A 17,215-nucleotide genomic window follows, 5' to 3' on the forward strand; every position below is an offset into this window, starting at 1 on the left:
TGCATATGTAAATTAAATCTCTAGCTGGCTGAAATACCTTGAGGGAGAAGAAATAACAGACACCATGTTATTCATGTCTGGCATTTATATTACATGTAGGCCCTATCTAGGCACAATTCTGGAACTCTATCAGGTGCAGTTTTTACATTATTGAAGGTATTTTCTCAGACCTCTTGTGTCCCATCTGGGAGCTCTATTCCAGGAGAGATATTAAGAAGCAAAGCTTGTTCAATGAGCACATCTAGGAGACAGAAGAAGGGTTATTAAGCAGGAGCCCTTTTAGGAAGATACTCTTGTTGTTTAGGAAAATATTTTGATAAATAGCTTTCGTATGGAAGACTCTATGGGCATACCTTGAAAGGAGAGAGCACTGCATAAGTAATAAACAGAAATTTGAATATTGTTAGAAAAAAAAAGAGTAGGAAATGGGGAGAGAATGAAGAGAGGGGAATGAGGGCAATATGCTAAAAGACATAATCCAAGGAAAAAGGGGGCAAATAATAAATTTCCACTGGCATAATGAATAAGAGATTTAAAGAATTATATCATCAAATCGTGTTTAACAGTGGAAATTGCCTCTATCATCACTATCAGTAAATTCTCTCATGCACCCAAGTATGACACGTGTGTGGTTTTAAGGGTTCAAGAGGATGAGCTTATGTCAAGATCATGATTGGGTAGAGAGTTGAGAAAATCCAAGACAAAGAAATGAGTAAGACAGTTCTATGGAACCAGAAATTCAAAGCCAGAGATTACCTTAAGAATATAAATTCCCAGGAATTCACAGAAACCTTGGGTTGGGCCCTGGATTTCCCACAGGATGTGGGATATAAGGTTCTAGCCAATTTTATTTAAATCTCAAAGGAAAGACTGTCCTGAATTGACATCTGGTTTATATGAGGAGTGATGGAAGTTATTGGACATATAGGCCTGGAATGGAAGATACCGAGTGGATCTATGAACTGTAGTGCAGTATCTCAGGCAAAATAAAATAAAATTTAAAACAAACAAGCAAATTTATTCCATGCACTGCTGGAGGGGAGAACCAGAGCTAATGCCCTACGTTTATTGATCATTCGCCTTAACATAAAAAAAAAAGAGAGAGAGAGAATTTTCTAAGAATAAGAATTTTTCAACAATCGAGCGATTGGCTTATAAAAATGGTGAATTAGTTGCCTTTTCTCTTTGGAGGTTCCCTAAAAAAGGATTCCTTTAATGAGTCAGATTGGATTTGATGTCTTCTAACGTCCTTTAACTCTAACATTTGTGTGCTTACATTTTAACAAATACTTATTGGGTACAAATAATGTACCTGGCACTGTGTTAGGTAGGCACTGAGATACTATAATGATACAAATAACCCACCCAAGCGAAAAGTAGTTCAGTGGAGTCTATAATTCTATGACATGTCTCTGTCTATGTAGGCAACTAACAATACTGAGTACCTACCACAAGCCAGGTATATTACATAATTACCTTATCCAATCATCCTATCAACACTAATTACTATTTACCATTTTGGAGATGTAAACTATAAAGTCAGAAAGGTTAACAAGAAGTTATTCAATATGTGACTTTGGATGATCACACTTTATTTGCTTCCATTTCTTCATGGATATAATAATAACATTCAATGCTTAGAGTTCTTGTGATGAGTATAGCAAGCTAAAACATGTAAAGTGCTAACTTTAAAAAAAAGTAAGGGGGTTGCCTGAGTGGCTCAATCAGTTAAGTGTTTGACTTGCGATTTTTGGCTCAGGTCATGATCGCTCGGTTTGTGAGATTGAGACCTGTGTTAGATTGAGCCCTCTGCACTGACAGCACAGAGCCTGCTTGGGATTCTCTCTCTGCCCCTCCCCTGCTCTCTCTCTCTCTCCCTCAAAATAAATAAATAAATAAACTTTAAAAATATACAAACAGAAAACCATTTAAAGTGCTTAGTAATTCAGTGATTACAGTAATAGCTGTATTACTGTCATTATTTCATAGCTTTCAGTAATGGGTCTGAGTGGAACACAGGATTGCTACTTTAAGAAAGCCTTAGACTCAGATAAATGGGGCAAGAGAGTTCAGTGTCCTTTTATTTCTCCTGACCGAGAAACCAAAAGCCGTTAGAGCCCTTGGATAAGGAAGGAGACACATCTGAATCTCCAAACTGATATCATCTCATTTCAAGTGTCACTAAACTCAGCAGTCACTCCTGCCAATGAAGAATTTTCAGCAGAAATACATCACAGGAGGAAACTAAATTACTCTATAGGCTTCATGACCTTTTGTTCATTCCATATTTTAAGAAATTAATGCATTTTCTTGTCTCTCCTACCTACCATGTAATCTTACAGAGTGTTAAGTAGATGAAGACTAGAAAGGCCAAAGGAGCTTATTTTCCAGCAAGATAGTGAATAAAACGCAAACAAGATAAAAAATACTAACCAATGTCCCTTCCATAATCAATGGACAATTGGTTGAAATGTTTAAGAAGCAAGAGTGTATTCTAACTATTCTTTAATGATTTCTGCCCATCCATTTCTGATTATCTTAGCTACAAGGTTAATCTTGGACTGGAAAAATATTCTTTGCATTCACATATTTTGAAATTCTCAATAATTTGCCAATTATATGACTATTTTCCCTCCTGCCGGAGAGAGTTAATAGTTGTTGCATAGGTGTAACAATTAGTAAGACATTGTTCTTGCCAATGACAGAAGGACAATAATAGCTATTTTAAAAAGAGAGTTCATTATGTGTGAAACAGTTTGCTTAATATTTTATCAACGTATCATTTGGGCCTCACAGCCATACCATAATATCAGTATTTATGAATTCTTCATACACTTGAAAAAATAAAGTCTTGAGTATTGGTGGATTAGGTAGCTCAAGCTGATATTCTTGCTGAAGGCAATTTTAAAAATTTTGGAAGAAACATGTAAACCATCTTCCTCTAAAAGCATTAAAGAGGAATCAAGTTAGAGAGTGGAATTACTAAGCAAAGATATGGAGTAAAACAAACATCAGGAAAAGGGAGACTACATTTGGTTCCACTTTATCCCAGAGGACATTTACTAATATTACTAATATATATTTTATATATATCATATATATACTAATTACTAACAGTATATATACTAATTACTTAATTACTAATACTAATTAATAATAGTATATGTAATATATACTATATATATATAGTATATATAATATATATACTATATATATCATATATACTAATGCAGTAGAAGTAGAGAAGAGGCTGAGCAATACTTTTCACAGCATCATACAGGTTTAGGGAAATAAAAGTTGAAATCCCAGGATTGCCAGACTTAGGGGTCCTAAGAAAACATGCTACATTAAGGACTAGAACCTGGAAGAACTAATGCAGAAATCACAGTCATATGAAATAATTTTAATTCATCTGGATGGCCAAGAAAAATTTCAAGCCCTGAAATTGGATTCAGATGATCCTATGATGCTAGTGACCCCAGGTATCTACAAAAAGCAAATGAGAACGCTGTCTTGACAAAGATAGGAACAGAATAGCCATAAAATTATTTTCAAAAATTAATTTTCATACACAATAGCCAGTATACAATGATAACCAGACTAATAGGAGACCAGACAACATAAAAGGAAACTAGTAAAAATAACTTAAATAGATAAATGCTCCAAATAGTGGAAATTCTAGGCATAAGTTATGAAAAGAATTAGCTTACTATTCTTACCTATATAAAAGTTGAACTTAGTATATTCAGCAAAGAACTAGAAATTATTAAATCTAGCTTTGCAGATTTAGAAAATAACTAGAAATTCTAGAATTAAAAAAGGAACACATTGGTTGGATTCAGTAGTTTATTAAATAGATATAAAGAAAATAAGACTAGAAGAGAGGTCAGAATAAATTATTCAGGAAGTATCACAGGGAGAAAAATGTATATAAAAACAGAGTAGAGTAAGTAGGATCCCAAAGGATACAATGAGGAGGTCTAACATACCTGTAACTGGAGAACAGGAAGGAGAAAAGAGAAGATGGAAGAAGGGATGATGACTGGGAATGGCCCAACATTGATGAAAGTACTGATCTACCGATTTGAGGTAACCTAATAAATAACAAGCATAACATAAAAATATACCTACACCTAAAAATATCATATAGAATTTTTTTAAAGAAAATATTCTTTAAAGTAGCTAAAGGAAAATGCAGTTACCCTTCAAAGGAGTAACAATGAGAGTGACAGCTGACTTTCCACATCAGCAGGGAAAGCCAGCAGAGAGTGGAATGACAGCATTTTATTTGCTTTAAAAAAACAATTGACAGCAAAAAATATTCTTCAATAATAAAGATGAGAGATGGTTGTTTTTTAGTCTCTCTGAATCACCCCATAAAAATATTCAGAGCAACTAAGATTGAAAAAGAGACCAAGAATAATATCTATAAGAGAAATAGAGATTAAGGTATCTCCACCTATCCAAACATACATGATTTAGATGAATCATTGGACAGCAGCTACTGGACATTAATACTGTCAGCATGTATATGAATGGCAGCAGAGGGAAGCAACAGGGCATTTACTGTCCTGAAATAAGAACTACAAAATCCTTGACAGTTATTCTCTGAAAAGCATTAAGAGTCCAAACTGAGACTGAGGAGCCAAAACTGGGAGGGATTTTTTTTTTTTACATTGCAATTTACAATTGAGGGCAAGGGATCTGTAGGAAGGTGTGAATGGCTGAAGCAGCCAGGGCCTTACCAATTCTCAAAACTAACCACTCAAGTTTCCTTTCAGCATAAAACCCTCCACTGTAGGAAAAGGGCTAGAAAAAGAGTTAAAAATTGAGTAAGGCAGGGTTAATAGGGGCAAAGAAAAGAAAAGAGCCAGATAAAAGTGGAGAAGGGGGAAAATGCCAGGAGGTCTCATAAAATATGATGCCATATTTTTAAACACTTTACAAAAATAATAGAAGGACAAATTCTTGAGTAGCAAAGCTAGAAAAACTATTCACCCTCATTTCTGGAAGTCCAATAACACTAACTTTATGTGTAAAAAAAAAAAAAAAAAGAAACTGAAAAGACCTTTGTGCATTACCCATTGGAAGATATGATGAGAAAAAAGAAAATGAGGAGCATAATAACATCCCACAGACATGGAAACTACCCCAGAAATAAAGATAAAGATTTTAACCCACACCTAAAGATTGCAAAGTTATATATCAAACCAAGCTAAAAGAGATTAAGAAAGTTGACAAAGATATAAAAAGATAATATACATCAGAAATTTAAAAACTCAGAAATGAAGTGATGGAATTTAGGAAAGAAAGAGAAAGAAAAGGAAAACAAATGTATTTCAGAAATGAAGATTAAACTAGAAGTAGCATAGGAATAAACAAAATAAATTATGACTTGGAAAGTGAAATGGAAAGAATAAAAAACTGAAATGAAGAGACTGAAATTAACTGAGAGACAATACAAGATAAAGAAGGTAGGCAAAGATCTCTGAATGCATAGTTGAAGTCTCTAAAAAATAAAGCAATGGAGAAAATATTGAATTACAATAAAAGAAAAATTTGTGGAATTTGAAAAGAAATGACATGAAAGTACATATTGAAACGATTCATCTCTTGGCTGGGAAAATCAAACCAGAACAACCGACACCAAACACATTCTAGAAAAAAAACAGCAGAACTTTATAGAAATGGAAAAAAAAAATCTTTTGGCTATCCAGACGAAATTACCAAGTCGCTTATAAGAAAAAAAATCCTATAGTTATCTGATTTTTTTAATAGCTATACATTATGCCAGAGGACAATGATGTAACATGTTTAAAATTCCTATGTAGGGAAATGTGGGCTGATCATTTAGTCATTCACACTGTATTTTAAGAATAAAGGCCCAAACAAACCATGAACATTAGGACTATTATTCTCATTAGCACGTGTGGAAGAAAGTATTAGATGAAAGGCTTCAGACAACCAAAGTGAGTTTTCTAACATAATGTGAGAGTTATTGACATAATATAATTATACTTGATGGATAACCGCTCTCATCAGGAAAAAAAAAAAAAAAGTAATCAGTATCATGTGCCTCCTGATGAAAGGATTCAATAGCATATCTGAATAGTCTTGCCAAATGAATATGCATGCAATAAATCCATTAACTACTAAGTTGTGAGAAATAGAGGCAGAGAGGGGCATGTTAAGCAACCCTCCAGGGATGCTATCAGCAAAACTAAGTTTATGGAGAAATTCTACAGGACAAATCATGATAGCTTCAAAAATTAAAATGCAATAAAAAAGAAGACATGAAGAGAAACTATAGGTGAAAATAATTTAAAATATTATTAAGAAGTTACCATGTATATAGATTTTATTAGAATTCCAATTCAAACAAACTGGAAAAAAAAAGATTAAATACAGTCATTTTCAGACCATGAAAAGTGATAGAATTCACTGCCAGTGGATCTGCACTATAGGAAATACTAAATACTAAAGGGTGCTCTTAAGACAGAAGGAAAGTGAGGTGCAGGAAGGAACAAGGAGCAATTAAAATGTTCAATATGGGAAATAATCTGAATGAAATGACTAAGCAAAGTAAAATTAACAAAGGTGATACAAAAATCAACTGCATTTCTAAATTCAAGTGGCAGTTTGAAAATAAATTTTATGAACAGAAACCATTCATAATAGATTCAAAATATTAGATTCCTAGGAATTAATCTAACAAAATCTGTGAAAAACTTCCTACTAGAGTATAATAGAATATAATGATAAAATTTTAAAAGTCCTAAACAGACAGATATATCTTGATTGTAAAGTAGAAGACTCATTATTGCAAAGTATTCAATACTCTCCAGATTGATTCTGCTTTCAAATCAATCCCAAATTTTTTTCTGTGGAATTTTGCAATATGATTTCAAAATAGAAATGTCAACATATAAGAATAGCAAAGACAATTTAAATAGAGAAAACAAGGTGGGGAGACTTGCTGTACTAGATATCAAGACTTATTATAAAGTTATAATAATTAAAACAATATTTTATTAGTATTAGTTTAGACAAATAGATCAATAATGCACAATAGAAGCACATCTACACAATAAAGGGACATTTGATTTATCCTAAAATGTCACTGTAGAGAAGTAAGGTAAGGATGGTCTTTTTAATAAACAGTGCTGGGATAATTATGTATGCACATGGGAAAAAAAATAAATTTGACTACTATCTTAACACCATAAACAACAACAACAAAAAAGAAAACAATTCTAGGTGGATTACAGACTTAAATATGAAAAGGAAACAATAACATTTTAGATTATAATAGAGAAGACTATCTTTATGACTTTAGTTTGAGACAAAAGTTCCTAACTATGATGTAAAAAGCATGACATTGATCAATTTGACTACATTCAAATTAAGATCTTCATATCTTCAAAATGTATTAGTAAGCAAATAAAAAGGCATACCACAGAGTGTGAATAGATAGTAGCAAAACATATAACCCCAAAGGGGCTCATATTCAGAAGATATAAAGAATTCTTATAAGTTGATAAAATTATTATGGACAATCCAGCAGAAAAACAGGCAAAGAAAGAAAAGTTTTAATAAAAGGAAAATGGAGCAAAGACCCTAACAGGTCCTTCAGAAGGGAGAAAATCCAATAATTCATAAGCATAAATAAAGGTACAAAATCTATCAATAATCAAGAAAAGGAAACTTAAAACCAAAATAAAATATTATCACGCACCTAGTCTAATGGCTGAAACTTCAAAGGATGGATAATATCGAGTGTTGGTAAGGATGGAAAGTAATGGGATTCTCATACACTGATAGAATTATAATTTGGTACACTTTGGAAATACTTTTGTATTTCTACTAAATTTGAAGATAAAGGTAGAGTGTTTGCTTCGGCAGCACATATACTAAAATTGAAGATAAAGGTAGAAAGAGAATCAAACCAAGGAGGAAATCATGTTCAGCCCAATTAGTGCAGCAAGCTTCACAGAAGTTATGTAACTTGTCATAAATCCAAAAGACCCTGGATCTTTAGATTCTAAAATCTTTCAGGTCTAGATATATGTGGTCATCCTGACCTAGAAGGCCAGATATGGTGCCAGTGCTGTACCTGGTAATCAGGAGACACAGCCTCTCCAGCCCTCTCTGGAATAGAGAGGTCTAATTTCTGGAACAAGATGCCTGAGGAACAACCATGTCAGACCTGAGTGCCCAAGTTCTTCACAGACAGGAAATCATAGCTGCTAGAAGTCAACTTTGAAGGATTCACAGTCACAAAATTGTTCTCATTAAACAACAGCTTAATGAGTTTAATGAATGAGCCCATAAGGATTAAATTTTTCTGCAATGTGCAGATGGGCTCAAAGAGCAAGAAAAAAACACATGCAAATAACCATCTCTAGAGAATTGATCAAATTCTGTGGGACTAGAGGGAGGAGACTGGGAACATCATTCCATCTAAAAACAAATCTGCATGTCCCTATCCCAGCTCTCTTTCCATCCCCCACTCTCAGCCTGAAACCCCGCCTCCCCCCCACCCCCCAAACTTCATGTTTCTTCACAGGAGCCTGAGCCTTCTGCATCTTCCATCTGGCACACAGAGAAGTGACTCACAGCAATAAATACCAAGAAGAAAGAAGCCCTTCATGAATAAAAGAGGAGTGAGACTGCCATGAAGCACACAACTCGCCTTCCTACAAAGCAAATAAATAAAGCAATGCCAACAACTTAAGAGTGATGTGCCTCCATTCCACACTCCATCATGTGCCCTGGTTGGTGTCTTCACTGCATCTAACAGCATGACAAGGCAGTCACTCACTAGGTCCTGTCTCTCAGGGCAGGCAGAGACTTGGTGTAACTTTTGGAAACTTCCTTGTTGGGTCCCAACACTGGTACAGTTGGCCTAGCTCCTGTGAAAAAAAACACTATCTGGAAGTTGCACAATGCAGCTGGGTTGGAGGGTTCCATCTTGATTTTCTTATAGTCATTAGATCTCTGGGCACTTCTGGGTCTGTTAATCTCCTGAGCAGCCTCTACAGTTCTTTTCAAATTATAGAGCACTTAAGAAAGAACAGTTCTAACAGATTTTCTGACGGGTCGTGCTGACATGACCTAGACTCGGTGCCCTCTCTCAGGAAGCCGACTAGCTGGAGAAAGTCCACATTAATACATGAATGCCATCTTGAGACATCAGTATTACAATGGAGGAAGATTAAAAGGTACTAGGGAATGGATAAATTCTACCTGGGAGAGTAAGGAAGTTCCTAGAAGAGACAGCATCTAAATTGGATTTGGGATGGAACTGGAGAGTGTTGTGCTAAGTGAGATAAGTCATACAGAGAAAGACAGATACCATATGTTTTCACTCTTATGTGGATCCTGAGAAACTTAACAGAAGACCATGGGGGAGGGGAAGGAAAAAAAAGTTAGAGAGGGAGAGAGCCAAACCATAAGAGACTCTTAAAAACTGAGAATAAACTGAAGGTTGATGGGGGGTGGGAGGGAGGGCAGGGTGGGTGATGGGCATTGAGGAGGGCACCTGTTGGGATGACCACTGCGTGTTGTATGGAAACCAATCTGACAATAAATTTCATATTAAAAATAATTAATATTAATTAATATTAAAGATTCTGAAAAGGAAAAAAAATAAATTGGATTTTGAAGGATGATTTGGTATCTACAAAGAACACAGGGGAAGGGCCAACCAGACAGAGGCATAGAATATGTGAAGACATGGAGTACTAATATTAATCCTAATACTAATCCCAATTCCAATTTGCATTGCTAATCCTAATATTCCATTTATTGAGGATTACTAGGAGTGAGGTGCTGTACCAAGGTCTTTGTTTTATTTAAATCCTATAAAAGCCTTACAAAGTAGAAATTATTATTATCATCCCTATTTACAGATAAGGATGTGTGATTAGAGAATTCATATTGCTGGTACTTGAAGGAAACTACTTAGTGAAGTATATGTTTGGCCACTAAATTATCCTGTCCTTTGGGATGTAGGCAGCCCAGTCAAGAATGGAGTTAAAATTCATAAGAAAGATAATCCAAAATTGTAGAGTCTTTCTGCCTCTTATAGGACACCAAAGATATTAGAAGAGAGAGATGTGTGAATGGCTCTTTAAAATTTTTTAATGTTGATTTATTTTTGAGAGAACGCAAGCAGGGGAGGGGCAGAGAGAGAGAGGGAGACACAGAATCCAAAGCAGGCTCCAGGCTGTGAGCTGTCAGCACAGAGCCCAACACAGGGCTCAAACTCAAGAACCGTGAGATCATGACCTGAGCTCATGTTGGACACTTAATCAACTGAGCCACCCAGGCGTCTCGTGAATGCTTTAAATGGGCATGGGTACTTGTGAAGAAATTCTTCCTTAGAGGAAAGAACCAAATACATTTGTGTAAAATCATACTGGGCATGGATAGAGCAAGCAAAGATAGGTTTATGCAGTCCTAGAAAACTAGACCTCATAGGATCAGATCAGTGGCAGCTAAAATGCTACTTTACAAATCAGACAGGAATCTTCTTTAGCTTTTGTATACAACTAAGAATAACTCCAAGAATGATTTTGGTAAGCTCCTAGATAAAAAGAAGTATGTTTGGGATATAGAGCTGGCATCAAGAACATCAATTTCTACCTGGGCCCCAGGTAGCCTGGTCCTTGACGACCTGTCCCATGATGACAGCCATGAAAAAATGAGACTGGGAAAGGTAGGCTTCCGAGAATTCTAGAGGATAAGGTGTGTCTTCGGTTTAGGATATTTATGTACACTTATTTTTTAATACTTAATAGCTAAAACAGTAACGGTAATAATACTAGCCATCGCTTACTGGAAGCTGACAACATACTGAACACAGCCTGCCATGCTCACTGACACTCCCGCCAATCGTATGGGGTTGTTTTACAAGGTCCAGCAGTCAATATAGGTGGAGGAAAGGGGCTCAAGCCCTGGCTCCTAGACTCCAAATCCTACTCTCTTCACCTCAGTGTTAAGGGAAAGTGTGAAAACAGAAAGTGTGTCCTGGAGATAATCAACAGCCTTGGCCTGCAGGGATTCCAGGAAGCTGAGTTGGGAGCAAACAGAGACTTTACACAGTTGCTAACCACATCTGTCACTTTGTGGGTGTCGGCACAGAGAGCATTTACTCTGCAGTCCATGGGGGAATTTGAATGGAATTCCTCATAGGATTCCCACCCCGTCTCCAAAGCAATAAGTCTTGGAACAATAAGACACTCTCCAGAGTGCTCTGCATGTCCAAGATCTTACAATGGCATAAGTGGATTTAATCACACAAAGGTCACATTTGACTACAGCAGAGAGATGCTCACAAGTTTGTCATTAGGCAGGAAGCAGCCAGATTTGCTCATGAAACTCTGTTCTTTGTAACAAAGGATGGCAAAAAGAGAGGATCCATTTCTGGATTCCTAATAGAGACACATTGACTTAACCCCTGGGGATGTTTTGAAGGAAGGGGAGCTTGGTTCTTCTGGTTCAGTCCCTGAGTCCATCTCTAGAAGGGAAAGATGTGAAGACAAAGCCAAGTGGATCTCAGAGGAGACTCTGACTCCCCTGGACCTTGCATTAGGATGAACAGAAGCTCTCCTCTCCGTGGTAAGCTCCTGCTGCCCCCAAAGGTTGTAGAAACAAGTTGTGACCCCAGAGGTCCCCTGATAGAATCTCTTGAACCTCCGTGGTCCTGGTTAGGGACCCTTCCTCTGCACACCCAGAGTTACCCATAGCAAACATAGCAGGTTTATATGAATCAGCAGCTCAGGACATTAGTCAAACTGCTTGAGTTCAAATCCCAACTCTGCCATTTACTGTTACCATGGACAAGTTACTTAGTAAGTCTGTGCTTCAGGTTCCTCATCTGTAAAATAGAGATGATAAAACTATGCACCTTGTAGGCTTGGATGAGGATTAAATGATATAGTACATGTAAAGTGCTTACATCAATATCTGGCACATTCAACACCCAATAAGTATGAGCTACCATTATTCTTATCATTTGTTATGGTCACCTTATATTTACACACCAATTTTTCCCATTGATCTGTGAACATCTTCAGTATAGGGTATCACCATCTAGTATAGAACCTAGCATATGACAGACACTCAACGAAGTTTGTTGAATTAAAGAGCATCTCATTCATTCATTCTTACTGAAAAATAATACTAAATTTATTCAAAAAGTGCCTGAGGAATAGAAGTATGATAGCAACCCAGGGCATGATACATTCCCCTTCTCTCCCCCATCATATGGGGACCAGACTGGGGAGGAAACCTTCATTTTAAAACATCAGGAAAGTCACACCATTGCCACCTATGGTCAACCCAGATGGAGGTTTTGATTTTAGAAGACTTTCTTCTTCTTTCTTTCTTTCTTTTTTTTTTTTAATTCAAGTTAGTTAACATATAGTATAGCATTGATTTCAGGAGTACTGATGAATCACTTACATATAATAACCAGTGCTCATCCCAACAAGTGCCCTCCTTAATGCTCATCACCCATTTAGCCCATCCTCCCACCCACAGATGACTATTTTTGTATAATGCTCCCAGTATTCTTACCTTGTTCCATAAAATAGAAACTCCTCATTTTTCCAAAATACTTGAAAGACAACAGGTTCTTCTGCTTTTAAGTCCCTCTCTGCCCCGTGCCAATCAGGAAGGAATGGTTTGACTCATGAAATAGAAAACAGAGCAAAACTTGCAGAGGCTCATCCCTTTCTGGTTTGGCTCCCTGGGACCTGCCCACAGAACATGAGTGTTCCTTGCTTTCCTACAGTCCCATGGAATGTAAACTCACCTGAGCAGGGCTTCTCCTCCATACATATGGGTGGGCATATAATTAATTTCAGGTGGAAAGGGAGAAGTCCATTCTCCGGGGAGGTCATCATATTGATGCCAAGCTTACTGTGGACACCCGATTGGCATAGCGCACTGCAGCGCAGAACTCCTGGGCTCAAGCTATCCTTCTGCCGCAGCCTCCCAAGTAGCTGGGACTACAGGCATGTGCCACCGCGCCCAGGGAGAAGTCTATTCTCAATAGGCAATAAAAGTAAAATCTTGATTCCTCTCTGCCTTCTATATCTGTTTCCCCAAGAGGTTCCAAAGTCGTGTGTCAGGGGGTGGGGCACTGAAAACTGACTTCTCTAAAACAACATAGCACGTCTACCATTCAGTAATCCAAAGGTAATAGTTAGAGAAAGGTGAGGAATTATGAAGCTACTAATGTAAGAAAAGTCAAATTTGAAGATAGATCTCCTTTGAAAAGTAATTAGTGATATAGTATACAAAAATCAATCTTCTAACACTGACATTTATACAAGGGTTATTCCATCAATTAGGACCCCAGGGGCACACTCATTTAATAAGGTTTATTTACAAAGAAACTAACTGCAAACTTGTGGGTGAAATGTAGAAAAGTACCACCAAGTCACTTCCTTCTTACCTTCCATTCCTTTTCTTTCCCACAATTTGGGACATAGCTGGTGGATGATGCTAGAAAATGTGGCTTTGTCTACTTACTCCTTTAATAGATACAGCTAGGTCTGCAGAGAAGATTCCTAATTTATTAACACCACAATCTGTATGGCCAGGGATGACCAGCCTGTCCAAAAAGAGCAAGGCCTCTGTGAGTAGCATAAGGAGGCAGAAAGAGAAGGAAGACTATACCTGGGGCCTGATGTTGCTAACTCACCCACTAGCATCAGGTGGCCCAGTGAATGCTGTTTATTCTATCAATCGAATTACTAGCACTTCTTTGGGAAGGATAGAATATATAAGTGGAGATGGGAAGAAGGATGCAGTTTTCTCCCTTCCAGACTTAGGCAGAATTGTGGAGGGAAAGGACAGAAAATCAACTTCCCTATACAAAGGACTTTTCTCAATTTAGGCTGTCCCAAACAAACCTATGCCATTTATGAATGACCTAATCTTGAAAAGATCATTCACTGAAGTTAAAACTGACCCTGGGTTGTGTATAGGTGAGGTATGATGTGTCTACACATTAAATGCACTTACTCAGTCAATGAACATAGCTTGAGAGAGAACCCTGATGGAGACAGCCAAGTCATAATTTCCTGTATTCACAGGAACACATAATAGAGACCATGGAAAAAGACAGAAAAAAGAATTCCCAGCCCTATCATTACAGTGGTATACAGCTCAGAGATACTCCCCTGCCCACATAGGAGAAAATGTCTACCCATCCCAGATGTGTCACTTCATTTAAACCTAAAAGATCTCTGGGAAAATAACACCACAATTAAACTTGAAAACTCCTCAAGGTCCTGGTAGGAAGTTCTTCCAGTTGTCCTATCTCTCCCCCACCCTCATTACAGTTGGAATCCATTTTATTTCTTTAGGTCATATGACAGACTTTGTTAAGTCATTCCTTAGCTTTTATTTCTGTCACTAGGTAACCACAATCAGCAGGATTTCTTCATATCCTGCCTGTCAATAATTAATCAACCTCTCTTGAGAGCTCTAAAGATCTCTGATAAGGTTAAGTGATGATATCCAGAGTCAATCTTGTCTAATAATCAGGTCTAATGTTTGCCTAACCTCCTTCTCATGATGAGAAGCTGTTCCTGCTGAAGTGTGTACATCTGAATTAGTTTTCACATTAAAAAAATCTATAGACCTATTTTATATGATTAGTTCAGCTATCCTACCTGTGACCTACTTATTTGTTGGACCATTCAAGACTATAACCATGCTGGGCCTTCCAATCTCATGACTAATTGTAAGAGATGTTCAGACCACTTACATGGAGGCTTGTGGCATTTTAGTTTTTATAGACATACTGAATCATTGCCACACATTTAGGCATCAGCATCACAATTTTAAAATGACACAGTACATTTGATACAGAAGATGAGTCTCTGAAAAGCCAGGAATATGCAGAATTTTTGTAAACCAGAATTAACTTTCCATATGTATTGTCAACTACATTTTAACAATCCTCAATTTCTGATTCAATATGCCAGTCTTGGGTTTATCTCTAAACTCCCACCCCATCCCATCCCTAGACAATTTTTGGATGACAACAACAACAACAACAACAACAACAACAACAAAAATCCAAGCTTTAAGGAACTAGTGATGGCCTCTATTTAAGAGATTACTTTAATAAAGAACAATTTAAACATAAAAATGAAAATTTGAATCTCCTATTACAGTGATTCCCATACTTTGGGATTTTACTGGGTTGTAAAATGGACCAAAGTTAAAAACAGAATTACCATATGACTCTACTACTCCACTACTAAGTATTTCCCCCAAAGAAAACAAAAGCATTAGTTTGAAAATATATATTCATCCCTGTATTTAGAGCAGCATTACAATAGCTAAGATATGGAAGCAACCCAAAGGTCTGTCAATATATGAATGGATAAGGAAGATGTGGTATATATGTAATGGAATATTATTCAGCCATAAAAAAGAATTGTATCTTGCCATTTGCAACAAAAGGGATGGATCTAGAATGTATAATGCTAAGTGAAATAGGTCAGTCAGATAAAGAAAAATATCATATGATTTCACTCATATGTGGGATTTAAGGAACAAAACAAGCAAAGAAAAAAAGATACAAGTAAAAAAAAACCAGACCCTTACATGTAGAAAACAAACTGGTGGTTGCCTAGAGAAGAGGTGGGTGGAGGATGGGTGAAATAAATGAAGGAGATTGAGTACATTTAATATCATGAGCACTGAGAAATGTACAGAATTGTTGATATTGTACACCTGAAAATAATATAATACTGTATATAAATTATACTGGAATTAAAAAAAATTATACAAAATTTAAAAAGTAAATAAATATAAATTTAAGACAAAATGGCCCAAAGTATTTTAGGAATTGACAAGACTGTCAACACTTTAGTTTACCAAGTAATGACATTATAAAAAGTTTTTAAATGAATACCATTTAGAATCACCATTACTTATTACAGGAGGGACATTTGAACACCAAAATGCAAAAAGGCCATAAACTAGCAAAGAATTAACAACAGTTGGCAGTGATGTACTGATTTTAAAATAGATTTTTTTACATCAAATTTTATTTATGTATTTATTTTTTATTTTGTTTTTTTATTCAAGTATAATTAACATACAGTGTTATATTAGATTGGAGTATATAGTACAATACAATGATTCTTTAAACACCTTTTAAATATTGAAGAATTGCAGGATATGTTCTAAATTTGTGGTGTTATTTTGCATGTTATTTTTGGTACAAGTTTGGTCAAGTTAGAAATGTACATTCACCAGGAGAACACAAATTAAAGTTCAAACATTCATTTTTTAAAAAATTTATCATGGACTTTATTTAAAATCCAGGTTGACTTAAGCATGTGCACACAAATGGAAACAATATAACTAATACCATTTCTTTCAGTAAAGACTGTGGTAGATTGAATTGTATCACCCAAAGAAATATGCTGAAGTCTCAACTCCTAGAACCTGAGAATATGATTTTTTTTTTGAAATAGTTCTGTAGATGCAATCAAGTTATGATGAGGTAATAATGGCTTACAGTGGGCCCTAGTCCAGGGATTGGTATCTTTATGAGAAGAAGGAGAGCATCACAGATACAGAGACACACACAGAAGGAAGATGGCCATGTGAAGATGGAGGCAAACCAAGAAATGCCAAGGATTGCCAGGAACCAGCAGAGGCTAGGAAGAGGCAAGGAAGGATTCCCCCCTCAGGAGCTTCAGAGGGAGGTTGGCCCTGTCAACACCTTAATTTTGGACTTTTGGCCTCCAGAACTGTGAGACAATAAATTTCTGTTATTTTAAACTACCCAGTTTGTGGTATTTTGTTACAGCAGCCCTAGGAAAACTAATACAGAGCCTATTGTGGGTAAAGTGAAAGAAGCCAAGGAAAAATATCTCCTCTCCTCCTTGTTTTTGGCTCTGCTGTCTTGCTACATGGCCAAAGAAAGGGCAGGGGAGGTGACAGAGGATCTGCACATCAGAGGCTATAGAAAAATATGCCCCATTCAGCAGTTGCTCATTTGAGGGCTGTGGTTCTCAGGGCCTTTGCCACTCACAAGAATAGTCAAAAATTTATGTAAAAGTATGGCCACACATTCTGTCCCAGATCAGCATTGGTCATCATAGTTTTCCCAATTGATAAAAAAAATGTTTAAAGCAACTATGACAAAGTAGCAAGAACATTGTGCTTTTGTACA

General features: G+C 36.4%; 1 protein-coding gene across 1 annotated transcript in view; it reads right to left on the reverse strand.

Annotated features, from left to right (window-relative positions):
* SLIT3 (slit guidance ligand 3) overlaps positions 1-12,983 on the reverse strand; it is a 687,161-nt gene extending 674,178 nt beyond the window's left edge. Inside the window, exon 1 of the mRNA XM_078446678.2 lies at positions 12,821-12,983. Coding sequence (XP_078302804.2) covers positions 12,821-12,858 — 38 coding nt within the window. The 5' untranslated portion in view covers positions 12,859-12,983. The remainder of the gene's footprint in view (positions 1-12,820) is intronic.
* Positions 12,984-17,215: the final 4,232 nt, after the last annotated feature.

The sequence above is a fragment of the Panthera onca genome, chromosome A1 (genome assembly GCF_046562875.1).
Source record: "Panthera onca isolate mPanOnc1 chromosome A1, mPanOnc1 haplotype 2, whole genome shotgun sequence".
In the NCBI taxonomy this organism is placed as follows: Eukaryota; Metazoa; Chordata; class Mammalia; order Carnivora; family Felidae; genus Panthera; species Panthera onca.